Here is an 18,755-nt window from a genome sequence, read left to right as displayed (position 1 = left end):
TTCCGCAACTAGAGTCGTGTGAAGAATCTGGGCGGACCAGGAAAACGTCCCCTGCCCTCCGACTTGTGCCCAGACCCTCCCACCTCCGGGGAGATGCAGTCAGGTGGCCGGGAGAAGGCATCAGGGAAATACAGCCCGCCTCCCCGCCCCCCCCCCACCCCGCCCAGGCATCCAGGCAGGATGGGCTGGTCTGACCCCAGGACCAGCCCACCCTGCCTTGCCCCTGGTTCCAGGCTCAGGGCCCCCCCCAGCGCTGGCGCCCAGCTGTTTGTAGCAGGAATGAATTCATTTGACCCACATGCTTCCTTCTCTTCTGGGCTACTAGTTTCAAGCGCAACAAAGAGCCCCACAGCTCGAGGGACAAAGCAGAGGGAAATAAATCAGCACTGAGACGCGACTCGGAACAAAACTGAGAAACCCAGGCGGAGCTGGGTGAGCGGACGGGAGCGTGACTTCCGGCAGGTGCCCAGGTGCCCCCGCAGCGCGGCCCCAGGTGACCACCTGACCACGGCGGACCTTGCCCTGAGAGCCTCTCAGGAAGGGAGGAGGCCTGACCTTGGGGGAGGGGGCCGGCCATCGCCTTGGCCCCAGGCTGCTGCCTCTCTCACCTGCTTTCTGTGCGCCTCTGCGTGGCCCCGGGGCCACGGCCACGCCCCAGCCCGCCCGCTGAGGGAACAAAACATTCCCCCGGCCAGAAGCGGGGAGAAAGGGGCCACACCGCGCGGCCTTGTGGGACCCGGTGATGACAGGGTGTCAGGCTCACTGGAAGTGACCGGGCCTGGGGAACAGGTGAGTCATTGTTTAAACGTCCGCGTGCTTTGTCGAGTGTGTGTGTGTGCGTGTGTGCGAATATCGATGTGTGTCTGTCTGTGTGTCTGTGTGTGTGTCTGTGTGCATGTACGTGCGTGTGAGTGTATCCGTGGGTGTGTGTATCCGTGCGTGCCATGTGTGCCTGCACCTTTGTGTCTGACGCGTGTCTGTGCACGAGCCCCCCGTGCGCAGAATCAAAGGGCGAAGTGAAGAGCCAGGAGTGTGTTCTCCTGAGCGCCAGAGGTGTCCTTGCTCGTCCCCGATGGCTTGCTAGGCCAGGGTCCTGGAAGGAGCTTCCTATTCAAAGAGTGGCCTCTGGGAAAATCCAGTTAAAGGCTTGAACGTAACGAACAGGAGCCCTTTACAGGAATCCATTTCAAACGGATCACCATGCCCAAGCGCTACCGACTGACCTCCGAGTAAACAACTGCACAGTAATCCCTGCGTGTTCCTTACACGCCTGGGCGGGGAGAGCTGGAGCAGGACGTGCTCGCTGACGGCGGCCTCGGCAGATCAGACGCTTCCCTGGAGCGACCCTCCCCCGGGAAGACCGGTTTGGACTTGCAACCTCTCCTTTTTCCCTTGGTGCAAGGAGATGAGCTTGTCAGAAATGAAAAGCCCGAAACCGAAATGCTCCGGAGGGTGTCCCCGCTGGCCCCGATCACGAACGTGGCATTCCTGAGAACGTCTCTGCGTTTGGAGAGACTTCGGTAACCCCATCTTCATGAAATCCCAGGGCCCGAGTCAGGAGTCACATTTTTCTATCGGAGCCCTCCCTGAACAGAGGGCTTCACCCTCTACTCAACGTGTAATCACGTGAAAACTCATACATGAAAATGCTTACTGCAGTCTTATTTATTACAGAGAAAAAACAATGAAAGCCAAGTAAAAATCCAGTAACAGAGAAATAGCTCAGGAAATTGGAATCGTTGTAGGGGTATATTATGTGGTCATTAAACACACATAGGTCAAATGCATCTACAACACATGCAGTAATGTGGAAAACCTCCCTTGATATGTCTCACTTTTTTTTTTTATAACGTGGGATGCATAATTTTATGTTAAAATGATGGTTTGTTTGTTTTTAAGATTCTTATAAAAAAAAAACTAGAAGAAAGTAGGCAAAATACCATCCCTCATTGTATTAAGGGTGTGGGATTACGGGTAATTTCATTTTTTTCATATTGACAATTATGTGTTTATATTTATTGAAAAATAATGTTTTAGATCAAGAGATGTGTCACCTGTGTATATGGTATCAGAGAAATGGCATGTTTATTCATACTGCACCGATTCGGGTTCATTCAGACATGTTTGGGGCTAAAGATTTTCTCGACTTAAGGAGAGTTTTATTAATTAGTGTGCATAAATAGCAAGGAAAACTGGAAGGGGTATCTTTAAATACTTGAGAATTGCTGTAGGTGTGTTAGAACTTTCTCTTTATGTAAAATTACAGCACAAATCAGTGGAATATCTGCTTCTAAGCAGGTGCTTTGAGTACTTTAGCAAGAAACAAGGTATTAGCCTGGGGTGGCACAGAAACCCGGGGAATTCCATTCTTAAAAGCGTTCCTTTTTTCCAGCTTTACTGAGACAATTGACATATATATAACACTGGGTAAATTTAAGGTCTGTTACGTGTTGATTGGGTACATTTACATATTGCAGAAACACCTCCACCCCGTCACATACTTACCATTTCTTTTTGTGGTGAGAACACTTAAGATCTACTCTCTTAGCACTTTTCGAGTGTACAATACCGTATTAGCTCTAATCGTCATGCTGTACATGCGATCCCCAGAACTTGTGAATCTTACAACTGAAGTTTGCACCCTTTTACCAGTATCACCCCATTTCCCACACACGCCCCAGCCTCTGGTCACCACCACTCTACTCTCTGTTTCTCTACGTCAGGCCAAAAAAAAAAAAAAAAAAAGTGGTTTATAAGTGAGGGCTTGCTACTGAGCTGACCGTCTTTTGGGCAGTGAGGTCAGGCCGGCGGCTCCCTGGCAGGCTCATTGCACCAGCGGTTCTTGATGTGGATGGAGCGCAGGTCCTGCTGCCTCTGTAAGTGTCTGAAAGGACGCTCGTGCCTGGTGAATCCAGTGTGGACGCGAAGGCAGGCTGTTCTGGCTTAAAAAAAAAAATTTTTTTTTTAATTTGTTTTATTGAAGTATAGTTGATTTACAATGTTGTGTGAATTTCTGCTGTACAGCAAAGTGATTCAATTATACATATATATATACACTCCTTTTCATACTCTTTTCCGTTATGGTTTATCCCGGGATAGTGAATATAGTTCCCTGTGCTAAACAGTAGGACCTTGCTGTTTATCCATCCGATATATAACAGTTTGCATCTGCTGACCCCGAACTCCCAATCCATCTCTCCCCCGCCCCCCATCCTCCTCCTTGAGCCTGTTCTGGCTTGGACTCCTGCATCTTTCTCTTAGAAAAGCTGCTGGGCCTCTCTGTAAGGTGGGGTAACGCCAGGACCCCCGGAGGCTTCTCGCTCCGCTTCAGAAGAAGCCCGTGTGCAGCCGAGCCGTGCAGGGGCCCTGAGCACGGTCACCCTGCTTCTCAGTGGAGATGGCGGGTCCATTAGCCCTGGTCCCCTCCTCCCCCGCAGTGTTGTAGGGCAAAGGGCTCCCTGCCCAACAAGCATAGAAGCCAACACTATGGCACTGGCTTTTGAGAAAAGACAGAGCTTTAACTCGAGGTCGACCGGCAAGGCTCTCAAACGTGTCTCTGCAATCCACGTTTGGGGCAAAATTTAAGGGCTTCGGGGAATTTTAAACTTGGAAGCGGACTGGCTAGTCTTGAATCAGTCCCTATAAGCTACGCGCTCCTGGAAGCCAGATTCTGCTTATTAAAGGACCTGTCCTTCGTAAAGGGCTCTGGTGGCAATATTTCTATTCTTTGAGTTCCCTAGTCTGGAGCATCTTGGTTCGGGGGTCAACCTGGAGACGTGGGTTCCCGCCTTGCGCATGCGCAGTGCTGTCTCGGTACAGTAACTCCGGGTTGGATTAGTCAACCCGCCTCTTTAAGGAGGCAAAACCACGTTAAGTTGGTCCCGGTTTTACGTGCTGTTACAGCAGCCTCATCTGAATACGTTGTCTGAATCTGAATGCGGGGTTGCCTTTAAACCTGTAACTTTCTGCTTTTCTTGGTCGCTCGGGCTGAGCTGCCTGGAGAAAGCTGGTCCCAGCACCTGCTGGATGCCCCTCCTCTGGTCTCTCTTTCTGCAGAGATCCCAGCCCACTTTTTTTTTTTCTTTTTTTTTTTTTTGCGGTACGCGGGCCTCCCACCGCTGTGGCCTCTGCCGTCGCGGAGCACAGGCTCCGGACGCGCAGGCTCGGCGGCCACGGCTCACGGGCCCAGCCGCTCCGCGGCACGTGGGATCCTCCCGGACCGGGGCGCGAACCCACGTCCCCCGCATCGGCAGGCGGACTCCCAACCACTGCGCCACCAGGGAAGCCCCCCAGCCCACTTTTTGACAAGCTCCCTGGGGTTGGACTGGCCGTGCAAACTATGCGGTGGAAACAGCATGTCTGTCTAGTTGTGACTTGCGAAGCCGTCTCCACGGATATGCACGAGACGTTTATTGAGCAGCTACTGTAATCTCGGTGAATACTGTCTTTGCTTTCGTGAGCAGTTATAGCCCGGCCAGAGAGAGAACCAAGAAACAAATAATTCTACGAATTAAGGTAGAGTTGGAAACAGATCATTTCCATCAAGAAGAGGAACAGGGAGCTGTAGGCCCCACGATGCAGAGACTTTTCTCTCTTTTATGAACTGCTATTTATGGGGACTGGACACACGATCGGGGACGAGGGGGTGGGGTAAGGGTGGCAGCCGTGAGACCAGACAGGAGGCTGTGGTAGGAGAGGGATCTGCATCAAGGTGAGCAGAGAGAAGAGAGCAGATGCAGCAGCTTCACCGTAAGGCAAATTCCCCAGATGATTAGGCAGTGGGGTTGCCAGATAAGCAGCTCTAGCACCCTCTGAACTTTGAGCCGACATCTTTTTGTTATCTTTCCTGGGGCTTCAATCCTCATTCTGGACTCTGATCTGCCCTTTGGCCTGTAGAGCTGAATCATAGCTGAATCATTTTATCCCTGGAGGGCCAGCCACTTTGGGGGGCACCCCCATTTGTTCCTGGTGTTTATTTTATTTTGCCTTCGAGTTGAATTTCTACCTGTGGATCAGAGATCTGTAGAAGGACTGCTTTGAATTCCTGCATGGGTGGTGGGTTCTGGAGAGAGGACTGGCCCCTGCAGAACTCCATTCCCCAACCCCCCGGGGCAGCTGTGGGTCTGCGGGATGCAGAGGAAGTTGCAGGGTGCCCTGGCGGGATGTCATCCGTGGACACAATTAAGCATCATCCCCGATGGTGAAACCTGAGAGCATCCCATTGAAGATGGGGTTCCAGACATTCTTTCCAATAACCGTTCAGCTCTGCTGTGTCCCTTTCCCCAGGGAGTGGATGGGCCTGTGAACCCTTCTCTGCCAGACCCTGTAACTCCAGTCGCTCACTTTCTGTTTAGAAAGGGCTTGTTGGTATTTAGGACTCAGTCCTGTTTTTTTTTCTTTTGCGGTACGCGGGCCTCTCACTGCTGCGGCCTCTCCCGTTGCGGAACGCAGGCTCCGGAGGCGCAGGCCCAGCGGCCATGGCTCACGGGCCCAGCCGCTCCGCGGCACGTGGGATCTTCCCGGACCGGGGCACGAACCCGTGTCCCCTGCATCGGCAGGCAGACTCTCAACCACTGCGCCACCAGGGAAGCCCGGACCTGTTTGTTTTGAAACTTTGATCCCAAACCCGATTCTTTTCCTTTTGTCAGGGCAGACCAGACCAGTCTGTGGCTGTGGCTGCTTGTTGGGGACAGCGAGGGGACAAGGTCTGCTTCCTGCTGCTCTGTCTTTCCTCCCTCCCTCTTCAAAATTCCTTCCCTTCCTCTATTCCCTCCCACTGCAAGGAGGTGGGAGAGGCTCTGTTCACTGGACGGGCTAGCTCTGAGGTGGGTTTGGGTATTTTTCAGGGGAAGCTTTTCTCTAGATGCAATCCAGATAATAGACGAAGACAAAATGATAACAGTAGAATGCCACCAGTTTGCAGCCCCCTAATGAGACAGTGGACAGAGGGACAGTTTTCAATGGCTGCTAACATCACAAAGAGACCACCGGACATTATTTGCCTCCTGAGGAAATGTACACCACACTCACGACAGTATTCCTGCCAAAAGATAGCCTATATCCAATCAGATTTCTGTTCTGAGCCACCGAGCTACAGAAAATCAGGGTTCAAGGGAACACTTTCAATGACAACATAGGGACGCAATCCGCAAAATCCAGACTGGAAACTACCGGGCAACCTCATGTCTTCAACAAATAAATTACAGAGGAAAAGAGGATGCATGTACATACACTGAGATTTGCAGGAGAATTAATAGGATGTCTAAGAATTCCCTCAAACTAATCTTTGGAGGAAGGGGGGTTTGGGGATGTGGGTGAAACAAGATTGGCTACAGCTGATTCTTGTGGAGGTGGATGATGGAGGCCTGAGGTCCACCAGAACCACCTCCATCCTCTCTGTTCTGGTACATGCCTGAAATTTTCTACAGTGAAAACATATGCAGGGTTTGCCCAAATTAATTTTGATCACAGAGCCGTTTTTCTCCAGGGCATTATCACTGTGGGTTCTGAGGCTTTCAATACAGTGGCAAGGACTGCAATGTTTTGAGATCCTTGAAACACCAAGCTTTTTTGTACATAGATTTTCTTGAAACACCAATTTTAATCCATGAGCCACAACTGAGAGGGTGCTGTACCTTTTAGGTATTTCAGAACCTTTTGGAATAAGTCATAGGTTTTTCAAAAGTGAGAGGCGATGGAAAGGGGACAATGAGGCAGTACGATGACTAGCACACAGTCACTGCTTTGCAGGGTACGAAGCCGTTCATATGCATTGGGCCCTGCCGGGCACCGTGGACATGCCTTCCGAGCGCCTCACGACACTTTCACCCTGCCTGGGGGTGAAGACCCCTGCTTCTAACACAGTAGAACACTTTCTACTAGATTATATAGCTATAATATACGCCTACACAGCAGGCATATATTATAGCTATATAATCTAGTAGAAAGTGTTCACCCCACTTTCCAGAAGGGGAGATGGGGTGCAGAGTGGCAAGCCAGGTGCCTCTGACTTGGAGCTCCATTCCGTTCAAGACTGTCTGTCTTCAGCCGGGGCAGCAGCGTCCCGGGGGTGCACTTGCCAAGATTATTTGGCATCAGACATTCAGCCTCCGTCCATCGTTGTGTCTCTGCAGGGCATGGCGCAGGTGGATGGGGCCCCCCGGCCCGGGGCTGCCCTGGGCCAGCCCTGCATCTTCAAGCTGGTTCTCCTGGGCAGTGGTTCTGTGGGCAAGTCCAGCTTGGCTCTCCAGTATGTGAAGAATGACTTCAAGAGCATCCTGCCGACCGTGGGATGTGAGTGACGGGACAGGGCACCCTTCCTTCGTCTCCTGGTGGGGAAGCCAGGGCTGCCGACACACATGGGTGGCACCTGGGGACGAGGCCGCCTGGGAATTTCCCGGGCTCTCCTGGAGCCTCGGGCAGTGCCTGGCACGTGCAGGGAGGGCATGAGGTCCACCCCAGGCAGGCGTGCGCACGGAATCCAGAACTCAGACAGCTTTCAGCTCAGCTGGAGTCTGCGGGGGCCGGGGACGGACCGGGTCGTGTATCAGGGACAGAGTTTCTGGCCCCAAAGGGTTGGGTGTGTGAGGGCTTCTGCTGGTGGAGGGGGGAGCCCAGAAGGAGAACCTGCCCCCAGGCTCTGCCACTCAGCCCCCTAGACAAGCTGGCCTCTCACCCTGGCTGGCTGCCCTCTGCTCCCTTTCCGCCTGGACTCAGCGTGCCCACCTGGCCTGGGCTGGCGGATAGGGTGGGAAGGGACGGCGGGGAGGGAGGGCCCTCTCACCGCACTGCTTAAAGAGGATAGCAAGTCATGGCTTTCAGAGGGGAGGGACTTTGGCGCATCTGTGGACAACTGGTCTCCTTCACATCCTGTCTGGGGGTGAAAAGCCCCACTTCCCACCTAAAATAGGGAGACCCAGTGTCTGCTTTTGTGCCAGTCCTCTCGGGAGGCAGCCGTCCTGGTGGAAGAGACACCTCACTGGGAACGAAAGCCTCTGTTTGAAATTTGGACTCCGCTATGGATAAGCCTTCCGTTTCTCTGTGTCCACTCATTCATTCATTCAGTCACTCATCCATTCACTCACTCACCCATCCATTCATTCGGTCACTCAGCAAGTATCTGTTGGGTGTGGCATCTGGCCCAGGCCCACATTAGGTGTGGAGGATTCTCTAAGATGCCAAGCAGAGGCACCAACATAGAAACAGCACAAAATTCAGCAAACGGTATGAACTCCTTGGGGGCCCTCAATCTTCTCAGGAGGGTGGTGCCTGAGTCCCTGAGGAACCTGGGGCCCGAAGGGATCTGCCAGGGCCAGGCCCCCAGAAATAGCGGTGAGAAGGGCAGAGCCGGGTGAAGGGCTGGCCCCAGGACGGGAACGCGGGCAGAGCTGGTAAAGACCGCGGATTCAGGCCGGCGGCGGGGAGGCACGCAGGGCCACCTCTTCTCCATCAGCAGGAAAGTTGACACCGCTCACCCGTGATATCAGACCGGGCTTTAAAAAAATACAACAAAGTGCCAAGTCTGGCTTCAAGGTGGGTTTCGTTGAGAGCAGAGACCACAGAAGGGGGCCAGGCCAAGCTGGGATATCGAGGGCTGTGTGCCTGGGTGTGAACCTGGATTCCAGTTCAGGGGAGGGAGACAGCAGGCACCAGACCGGGCGGCTTGTCGGCTTGGATCTCACTCTAAGACCGAGGTCTGAGGCCACAGCTCACGGGGCCCTGCTTGTTTTTGCAAATAAGGTTCTATGGGGACACAGCCCCGCTCATGCCCGTGCATCCTCCGTGGCTGCTTTCCCTCTGGAAGGGCGGCTTTGAGTCGATTTCTGGCAACCGTGACAGTACACCCCTCGGAGCCTAAAATGTTTACTACAGGGAACATCCCCCCAAAAGTTTAGGACCCCTGCTCGCGAGCCAGTATCCCGGGAGGCAGTGGGCAGCCGGGGGTGGGCTCCAGCGGGCACAGAGTGGCCCTGGGGCCTCACCATGAGCCGAGAACTTAGCTCACTGGGCCCAGGGAGGCCTGCAACTCGGACCTACCTTGTGGGGCAGAAGAGCCCCATAAACACAGAGCCAGGCGAGCCTGCGGGCGGTGCTGGCGTCTGTATTTCCGGGGAGGGAAAGGAGAGCGCAGACACGTTCGCTAACTCTCCCAAGCGAGAGACCCGCAGGTCCAGCGCCCTGCAGCTCGTGGACGGTGGCTGCGGTGCCCTGTCTCCCTGACCCCAGTCACCTCCACCGCTTCCTTTAGCTCCAGCAAGTCGGGGGCCAAGCTGTCACCCTCCCCAGGCTGGCCAAGTCACCCCGCTCTCTTCAGGGGTCCTACGAGGGTCAGGAGGGTGCACAGAGCCTGGGCTCGGGTCAGGGTGGGGGCCCTTTGCTTGGGTGGCAGGCCCGGGTGCGCCCTCTCCACTCCTGGTCCTCTGCCTGGCCCCGGCCGCCCTCCTCCAGCCCGTGCCCCTCCCCCAGGCCCGGGCTCATCTCCCCAGGACCCCGCCTCTGCCCTGGGGCTGGAGCCCTAGGCCTTGGCTTCCACTCTGGCTTCCTGGGCTGCCCTGGGAGGGTGTGGATCAGTGTTGTGGCCCGCAGCCCTCTAGGTGAGTCTAGCGGTCCTTTATTCAACCAGCCACCAGCCTATTTGTGGAGCACCTCCTAGGTGCCAGCCACCGAGCTGGGTGTAAGGGACGTAGAGATGAGTGCGCCCTCCTTTGCTCTGAGGAGCTAAATCCCCTGTGGGGATGCTGGTCTCCGCCACGTACATCTCTGGGCCTACTTCACATGCCTTTTACACCTTGTGACCTTTGCAGGGGATAGTATAAGGATTATTACAGTACTATAGAAATAAATAAATAATTATTTATCATAATATGATATTTAGTCACGTATTATATTCTATGTGATTTTATTAATTATTATGCTATGATAATTATTATATTATTATAAAAGCAGACATCCCCCCTTCTTTTGTTTTTTTTTTGTTTTGGTCACACCACGCAGCATGTGGGATGTTAGTTCCCTGACCAGGGATCGAACCTGCGCCCCCTGCTTTGGAAGTGCGGAGTCTTAACCACTGGACCGCCTGGGAAGTTCCCTGAATTTTCAGAGGAGGCAATGGACCACGAATATCCCTTTAATCTAAGGGAGACAGTCTGTGTTGTACAGAAACCCTTTGAAGGCAGACACGCCCATTGCTTTCTCACTACGGCTTGGCTTTATGGGGGATAAGAAGAGGTGCAGAGCCGTAGGGAGAGGATGAGGGCCCTCACCTCCTCCCGGGGGGCAGCTGGGGGAACCAGGTGGTGGTGCCTTGCCCAGGGCTTGGCCTGCAGGAAGCCCTTGGTAAATATGAGCTGAACTTACAAACGAGGGGACAGGGCTTAGGCTCTCAGCGCCATGCTTTCATCTCTAAAATGGGATGTACCGTCCTCGCTATGAGGGGGAGGGCTTCGTGAAAGGTCGATCACGGATGTCAAGTCACGGATCACCACGTTATGACTTAGGGTTCGGATGCTGAAAACTCGGCCTCTGTGCACCGGTGCTGAATTGTATCTCAGAGACAGAGTTTTGGGTGAAGTAGAAAAGAATAGCTTTATTGCTTTGCCAGGCAAAGGGGGAGACAGCAGGCTCCTGCCCTCGAAAACTGTGGGTCCCAACCCGGGAGGATTTAGTGAGGAGTTTTATAACAGTGGTTCAAGGCCAGGGCTGCTCCTAAAGGATCAGGGTGTGTGCAGGGCCTGCACTCCTTTAATGTGGCTTCAGGTAGTCTCTTGATGAGGTTATCAAACCGTGATCTTCTCTGGAATGAAGTACGCTGACATCTATTTGTTGGGGGTTTTAGTTCTGTAAGGAGCTCAAAGATATTGTTATATGTATCCCTTTATAAAAAAATAAATTTATTTATTTTATTTATTCTTGGCTGCATTGGGTCTTCGTTGCTGCACGCGGGCTTTCTCTAGTTGCGGCGAGCGGGGGCTGCTCTTCGTTGCGGTGCGCGGGCTTCTCACTGCGGTGGCTTCTCTTGCTGCGGAGCACGGGCTCTAGGCACGCGGGCTTCAGTGGTTGTGGCTCGCGGGCTCAGCAGTTGTGGCTCGCGGGCCCTAGAGCGCAGGCTCAGTAGTTGTGGTGCACGGGCTTAGTTGCTCCGCGGCATGTGGGATCCTCCCGGACCAGGGATCAAAACCGTGTCCCCTGCTTTGGCAGGTGGATTCTTAACCACTGTGCCACCAGGCAAGTCCCTACGTGTATCCCTTGAGGCGGAACCAGGACCCTGGCCCAAGGCTGCTCTATTGTTCCTTGGCTTCTCCTCCCTTGTCTCTGCATCCCTTCCCTTCCCTGATTAGCAACGGTTCGAATCTGCCCTCTGGAACTCAGGGAAAGTCATGGGGTCTGGAGTCTGTTCCCTACGAACAAAAGCGGGGGGCATGGAAAGGCATCTGTGCCCAGGAGCCCCACAGGGTCCTGCTCGGCTTCAGTTGTCACCCTTTCCTGCTGCCCCCTTTCCTCAGACGCCCCCACCCTCACACTCCCGGGGGCTGGGGTGGGGCCAGGGCCTGGCACGTCTTTGGTGGTGCTGCCCTCAGGGCAGGGCAGCTGCAAGGTACTCCAGCCCTGGGGAACAGCGGGGGCCCCTGGGCCCCTCCGGAGGGTCTGGATCTGTCGGTGAGTGTGCGGAGCGGCCCCGCAGTGGAGGGTTACACGAGCACTGGGCACAGCTCTGCAGAACAGCGCCTGGGCCAAGACAGGGTTCCAGCCGCCCTGCGGCAAGACCTGTCCTTCCAGAGCAAGCTGGAGCCGTAACTGTGACAGGCGGTGACAGACTCGTGTACCCAAAGCAGAGCCAGAGTAGAATTGAGCGCAGCCTCCGAGGGCGTGGCCTGCTGGGAGGAGACCAGAAGCCCCTGAACTCCTGGCTGCCCCAGCACCACAGAGCCCGCCGGGCCCACCTGAGAGAGGGGCTGGCAGGGGAGGTGGGCAGCTCCCCGAAGCGCTTATGGCGGCTGGGGGCTTGGAGCCCCAAGAGCTTGCGAAGATCCTCCTGAGCTCCCGCAGACCCCTCACCCTGCAATCCTGACGGGCAGCCACAGGGGAAACTCTGGCCCATTTCCTGGCCCTGCACGTTTTAGTGACATCTTTGGAGGGATGGTGACATCTAGTGGCTTGTGTCCGGATTTGCTGGCAGAAGCCAGTTTGGACCAGCTGGGCCTTGCCCGGGGCAGGGAAGGTGCAAAAGGTACTGGATTTCACCCCACCTCCCTTCCCTGCTGAATGAAACATTGCTGGAGCCCAGGTGACCCTGAGAAGTCACCCATGTCATGTTCCCTTCCACCAGGAAGCAGCTCGTGACTTTTACAGAGAAGAGAACGCTGCAGAGAGGGCTTCAGGGAGCAGGGTCGGCCGTTTATTTAAATTAAAAGGTCAAAAAGCAAAACCTTTCCTTGTGTTAACATTTCGTTGAGACACCTTTTAATTGGGGGCAACAAAATGCAAGCTGAAGAACAGCCCCCAGTGAATTCTCTCGTCCTTCGTTGCCCACCGGGGGTCCATGCAGCCCAGCAAGTGGAAGGCACGCCCGCTTCCAGAGGCTGGGGAGGGGGCCGGAAGCGTCCCCAAGCGTCCCCACCGCTGGGGCTCCTGTGTTGAGGTCTGTGCTGGGGCCAGAAGAGGCTGGAGCCCTGCTTTATGTCACCATATAAAGCAGTGCCAGGTGGCCCCGGTTCAGAGTATCGTCTGGTAAAAATGTGCCGGTGTGTCATCTCCACCAGCGTGTTCTAGAAACGTGAACGGTTCCGGGTTCTGGGCCCGGTCCTGCCCCCACACCCCAGCGTGTTGCCAACATCATTTCAGGAAGAATCTCCCAGTCTGTTTGAATATCTCGGAAGTTTATTTTTTAATCGCTTTTTGGCTTTAGCTGTGAACAGGTAGAAAATGTGGTCAGTGGGTTTCTGAACAAGGAAGGTAATACATGTGGGCTCTTTTGTGGGTTGGAGCCAGGAGTTCACGGGGCAGGGGCTGGAAGTTTGCTTCGGATTCCAGCCCAGGGGCCCACCTGGGGGGTCTGTGTCTCTCTCCAGGGGAGACGAGGTGCTGCAGTCTGTGACTATCCAACAGCCACCCATGCCACGTCATTGTTCGGTGTGAAAACCCTGCGCTCCTTGGAAATTGGTTGGGATTTGACATTGATTTAAACTCAACCACCCGCCATCGTTTTCAGAGTAGAAAAGGAAAATATCAGAAGCTAAGATTGTTAAGCAAAGGAGGCAACCCTGAATTTTATGCCCACCTGTAACCTGGCAGTGATGACTTATAGGATGGAACCAAAATCGCATGCAGAAGTGTGACTTGACCTGAGAGCAAACAGACAAAGGGTGTGGATAAAAGGCTGCTGTTCCCAGACAATGAGCCGGAGAGCGGAGAGGGAGGGGAGGAAGGGGCGTCAGGTGCCACACCCTGCACCTCTCTTTTCTCCTGGGTTTGACAGCCGCCCTGGGAAGAGGGTACTGTTGACTCTTGGCAAAGGAGGAAGCTGGGATCTCTAAGGTTGAAGCAAGTCGCCAGAGTTTGTTGCAGCTGATAGACTTCCCTCCAAGGCCCAGGCGTGGCCCTCACCCTCATGACCTCAACAGTCTTAATGGAGCTTCTGTCCTGCTCAGTCCTGACGGTAGCCCCGTATGAGCTGGGAGCTGTCAGTCCTACTGTTGAGCTGAAGACGGCAGCTTTGTTTGACCTGGTGTCGTGTTCTGCTGGGCTGTCATAACAAACACCACAGACTGGGTGCCTTAAATAACGGAGGTTTATTCTCATAGTTCTGGGGGCTGGAAGTCCAAAAGCGAGGTGTTGGCAAAGTAGGTTTCATCCTGAGCCCTCTTTTCTTGGCTTATGGGTAGCTGCCATCTAGGTAACTGGCTGTGTGCTTACATGGCCCCTTCTTTGTGTTTGCACGGAAGGGAGGGGAGAGAGAGAGCAGACAGACAGACAGAGACAGAGAGACAGAGAGAGGAGACAGAGGGAAGAAGACAGAGGGAGAGACAGTGAGAGAGAGGGAGTGCATTCTTACAGAGGCACTAATCCCATCCTGAGGGCCCCACCCTCACGACCTCACGTAACCCTAATCGCCTCCCAAAAGCTCCATCTCCAAATACTATCATGCTGAGGGTTAGGGCTTCTATATGTGAATTTTGGGAGGATGCAATCATTCAGTCCATAACACCTAGGAAGTGTATCTGACTTCAAGTTTGTGGACGAGCAGAAACATGCAGGATGTGCAGGCAGAGGGTGGACCAGCGGTTTCCATTTAGGAGTCACCGCAAACTGGATTCTCATGAGAGAGAATCATGATCTTACCCTTTCTATGCTAAAAATCTCAGCCCAGACTTGTGTCTTGTTCTCTGTGTGTAGCAGATCGAATTGTGTCCCCCAAAAGATTCATCCTCCTCCTAATCCCCAGTGCCTGTGAATGTGGCTTTATTTGGAAAAAGGGTGTTTGCAGATGTAACTAGTTAAGGATATTCCTGGATGTCGGGTGAGCCCTGAATCCCATGACCAGTGTCTCTGTAACAGGAGAACACAAAGATGCAGAGGGGGTGGCCATGTGAAGACAGAGGCAGAGACGGGAGAGATGCATCTACGAACCAGGGACCACCGACGGTTGCTGGTCCCCACCAGGAGCCGGGAGGGGGCGTGGAACAGATTCCCTCTCAGAACTTCTGGAAGGAACCAACACTGGAGACACCCTGATTTTGGACCTCTGGCCCCCAGAACTGAAAGAATAAATGTCTGCTGTTTTTAGCCACCCATTTGGTGGTTATTTGTTATGACAACCCCAGGACACTAACACACTGGCCTTGGAGTGAAAAATTTAACTTCAAGCATGTGGCTACATTTACCAGAATCTCCCAACAAGCTTCCGACCCAGCCCGGGTCTGGGCAGGGCAGAAGCTTTGCCTGGAGTCTCACCCCTGGCCCCTCCCAGTCCCTGGTCTAGTTCTGTATATGACATACCCCATACGCTATGGGGGCAGAACATCTTTTTTTTTTTTTTTTTTAATTTATTTTATTGAAGTATAGTTGATTTCTGCTGTACAGCAAATGACTCAGTTATACATATGTATATTCTTTTTCATTCTTTTCTATTATGGTTTATCACAGGATATTGAATATAGTTCCCTGTGCTCTACGGTAGGACCTTGTTGTTTATCCATCCTCTATATACTAGTTTGCATCCATCCCTCCCTCACCTCCTCTCCCCCTTGGCAACCACAAGTCTGTTGTCTATGTCTGTGAGTCTGTTTCTGTTTTGTAAATAGTTCATTTGTGTCATGTTTTAGATTCCACATATAAGTGATATCATATGGTATTTGTCTTTCTCTTTCTGACCTACTTCACTTAGTATGATCATCTGTAGGTCCATCCATGTTGCTGCAGATGACATTATTTCATTCTTTTTATGACTGAGTAACGTTCCATTGTATAGCTGTACCACATCTTCATCCATTCATCTGTCGATGGACATTAGGTTGTTTCCATGCCTTGGCTATTGTGAATAGTGCTGCTGTGAACATTGGGGTGCACGTATCTTTTTGAATTATAGCTTTGTTCGGATATATGCCTAGGAGTGGGATTGCTGGATCATATGGCAACTCTTATTGGTTCTTTGAGGAACCTTCATACTGTTTTCCATAGTGGCTGCACCAATTTACATTCTGGGGACAGAACATCCTGGTGTTAGTAAATAACTATCTTAAAGTCACAACACTTTGGAAAGCTATGCGAAGTGGAAAACAGTCTTCAGATGAAAGGTAGATTACCCAATACGTTGAAGGAATGGCTTGGGGATAGGTCCCTCGTTGTGTGCACTTATTAAGCAGGAATAAGAACGCATAAAAGTCCTTGCCCTCAGGTGCTCTCTGTCCCCAGGGGCGACAGGTGAGCGCGCAGAAGTCTACCTGTGCAGTGGCTGAGTGATGAGCACGGGGGCTTCTATAGACCACCCCCGGGGAAGGGGGCCCCAGCACCGCCCCAAGGGCTCACGCTCAAAGACCCGGTGGACACGTAGGGAGGTGGGGAAGAGGAAGAATTCCAAGCAGAGAGGTCGGTGGAGAAGGGAGGTCAGCAGGGGGAGGTGTGGGTCAGGCCGGGAGGTGAGCAGGAGGCCGGGAGGGAGGCGGGGGAGGAGCTGGTGTGACCGTCAGCGTATGCCAGCGACCTCGCTGGACACCCACGGGGCCATATCGGACCCTGGTTGTCAGAGACCCTTCCATATGCCACACACGGTCCAGAGGATTTGAATAGGGCCCTGAGAGTCTATCTCCCCACCCAAAGCCTCTGTGGAATCTGCAAAGGTCTGCAGCAAATTCCTTGCAACTCTTTGCTTTTTCTGGAAACTGCCACCTTCTGGAAGAGGTGTTTGCTGAGCCTCCCCCACTGAGGGTGACAGGAAGCACGGGGCTGGCGGTCTCTGGCTGGTTTGCTGAGCCCAGGGCTCACGCCGTCCAGGCTGAGCCGTGGATAAAGACCTCGTCCTCCACGTAAAGCTCCTGCTGGGCTTCTGTTTCAGGTGCGTTCTTCACAAAGGTGGTGGATTTGGGGGCTGCGTCTCTGAAGTTTGAGATCTGGGACACGGCTGGCCAGGAGAAGTACCACAGTGTCTGCCACCTCTACTTCAGGGGTGCCAATGCTGCGCTTTTGGTGTATGATGTCACCAGGAAGGTGAGGTTCACCTGGGGGTGTCCCCGCCCTCCCAGGCACATGGACGCAACCTTCTGGAGGCATTATGTGACTGACCTGTGCTGGTGCTTTATGTTAAAATCGTGAGCACCGGTGGAGAATCCTTCAGTGAAAGTCAGTCACCTCCTCCAGGAAGCCCTCCCTGACAACCCCTCTTCCTGCTGCACGGTTAGGTTTGCGCCCCTCCGTGGCCCTCTTGGAGTACCCAGAACAGTGCACCCCCATCCATCACTCACGATTCGTTGGGTGCCCACTGAGCTGGTGATGGGTGGTTATGAAAAGAGGATACAGCCCCTGGCTGCATATCCACTCCACAGAATATCATCGGGCCAGACAGAAGTGAGCAGATGCTCAGTGCGCCAGCAGGGAAGGGTGGGGTTCTATGGGAGTTGACAGGAGGGGCACCATACTTCCTGCAGGAAGGCTCTAGCTGAGACGTTGGGAGAAGCAGGATTAGCCCTGTTGGGCAGGGCCGGGCAGGGAGGTGGCGGTGGGCATGTGAGCGGTGGCGGGGGGCGGGGGGGGAGTTCTGGTCAGAGGGCAGCGCTGGTGGAATTAAGGAGGTCGAGTGCCGTGCATGGAGCCCCTGCAGTGCTGAGAGCGGGTCTACCGGGTCAGCATGGCTGCTGGGGAGAGGGGCTGCGTGGGACGCAGGGCAGAGGCCCCGTTCCCGGGTCTGTGGGGCGCTGCAGTTAGGATCAGGGTTTGGGGTGACAGCCACTTCCCCACAAAGTGGTCTTTGAGGGCATCCTGGAGCAGAGGCCTCTAGAGCTCCAGGTCTGACTCGGAACCTCCTGCAGCCCCCAGGCTCCTGCTGGCCGGGTGGGGACAGCGCTGCCTTCGGCCCAGACCACCCGAGGCCAGAGAAAGACCAGCCACCCCTGCTCGAGGGGCAGAGCAGCCCTTGGGGCCCGACATAAGGCCAGTTGGATCATGTGCCGTTTTATGTTAAAATCGTGACAACCAGTAGATTCCTTCAGTGAAAGTTGGTCACCTCCTCCAGGAAGCCCTCCCTGACAGCCCCTCTTCCTGCTGCACGGTTGGGTTTGTGCCCCTCCGTGGTCCTCCCGGAGTACCCAGAACAGAGCACCCCCATCCATCACTCACGATTCCTTAGGTGGGTCACTTGCATCCTGTGTTTTACGCAGGGAAGCCACCGACACTTGCCTTGTCTTTCCTGGGACGGCTGCGGAAGACCACCGGGTTTGCCTGACAGTCCTGTTTTCCTTTCTCAGGATTCCTTCTGCAAGGCGCAGCAGTGGCTGAAGGACCTGGAGGAGGAGTTCCACCCGGGAGAAGTCGTGGTGATGCTGGTCGGGAACAAGACGGACCTCAGCCAGGAGCGGGAGGTGACCCTTGAGGTGGGCCTGGAGACTGTCATTATGTCCCCGGGGTGGGGGGGGGGAGGGGCCCCAAACACACATGCCCACCTACCCACACACACACCTCCCCCACGCGCACACACACACGTACCACTTTAGTTTCCCTCCTGGGCGAAGGTTTCTGGTCTCTCCTGGGAAGGTCAGACCCAGAGATGGTCGCTCCTGGCTGCGGGGAGAGCTGTGAACATCACCGCAGCCTCCCGAGGGCTGGCGGGGCGGGCGCAGGGCAGGGCACGGCTTCCATGAGGAAACCACGACCCTTCCCACCTCTCTCCTTCTTTGAGTAATGCGGGTTTCAGACCTTTCTCTTTGTGTTCAATAAACTGGTCAAGAAGGGGCAAATCCAAAGTTTTTGCTAGGCAATGAGCAAGGGAGAAAGAACCCGAAAGCTGCGGTTCTTCTGTGAAATGACCGAACGCAGAGTAAATGCCCCAGGCAGATGCTTGTGTAGTGATGAGAGCCTGCAGCAGGGAGCAGGGGGTCCGTGTGTGTGTGTGTGTGTGTGTGTGTGTGTGTACAGGACGTGTGTGCACAGTGGTGTCTGTGTGTGTGTATGTGGGTGTGGGTTTTAGGAGAGGCTCTGGGAGGAGGGGCAGATGAGGGGAGAGCAGGAGGGGGAGGGAGCTGGGCTACAGCACGGGGGAGGAGGGGGAG

At 54.1% G+C, this 18,755-nt stretch overlaps 1 protein-coding gene across 1 annotated transcript in view; it reads left to right on the top strand.

Annotated features, from left to right (window-relative positions):
- Nucleotides 1-621: 621 nt before the first annotated feature.
- Nucleotides 622-18,755, top strand: part of RAB17 (RAB17, member RAS oncogene family) — a 21,297-nt gene continuing 3,163 nt past the window's right edge. Inside the window, exons 1-4 of the mRNA XM_007114089.2 lie at nucleotides 622-793; nucleotides 7,134-7,293; nucleotides 16,550-16,701; nucleotides 17,955-18,080. Of these exons, the coding sequence (XP_007114151.1) occupies nucleotides 7,137-7,293; nucleotides 16,550-16,701; nucleotides 17,955-18,080 (435 nt within the window). The 5' untranslated portion in view covers nucleotides 622-793; nucleotides 7,134-7,136. The remainder of the gene's footprint in view (nucleotides 794-7,133; nucleotides 7,294-16,549; nucleotides 16,702-17,954; nucleotides 18,081-18,755) is intronic.

Source organism: Physeter macrocephalus, chromosome 2 (assembly GCF_002837175.3).
Source record: "Physeter macrocephalus isolate SW-GA chromosome 2, ASM283717v5, whole genome shotgun sequence".
NCBI classification, from domain to species: domain Eukaryota; kingdom Metazoa; phylum Chordata; class Mammalia; order Artiodactyla; family Physeteridae; genus Physeter; species Physeter macrocephalus.
This window is presented reverse-complemented; position numbering and strand designations above follow the sequence as displayed.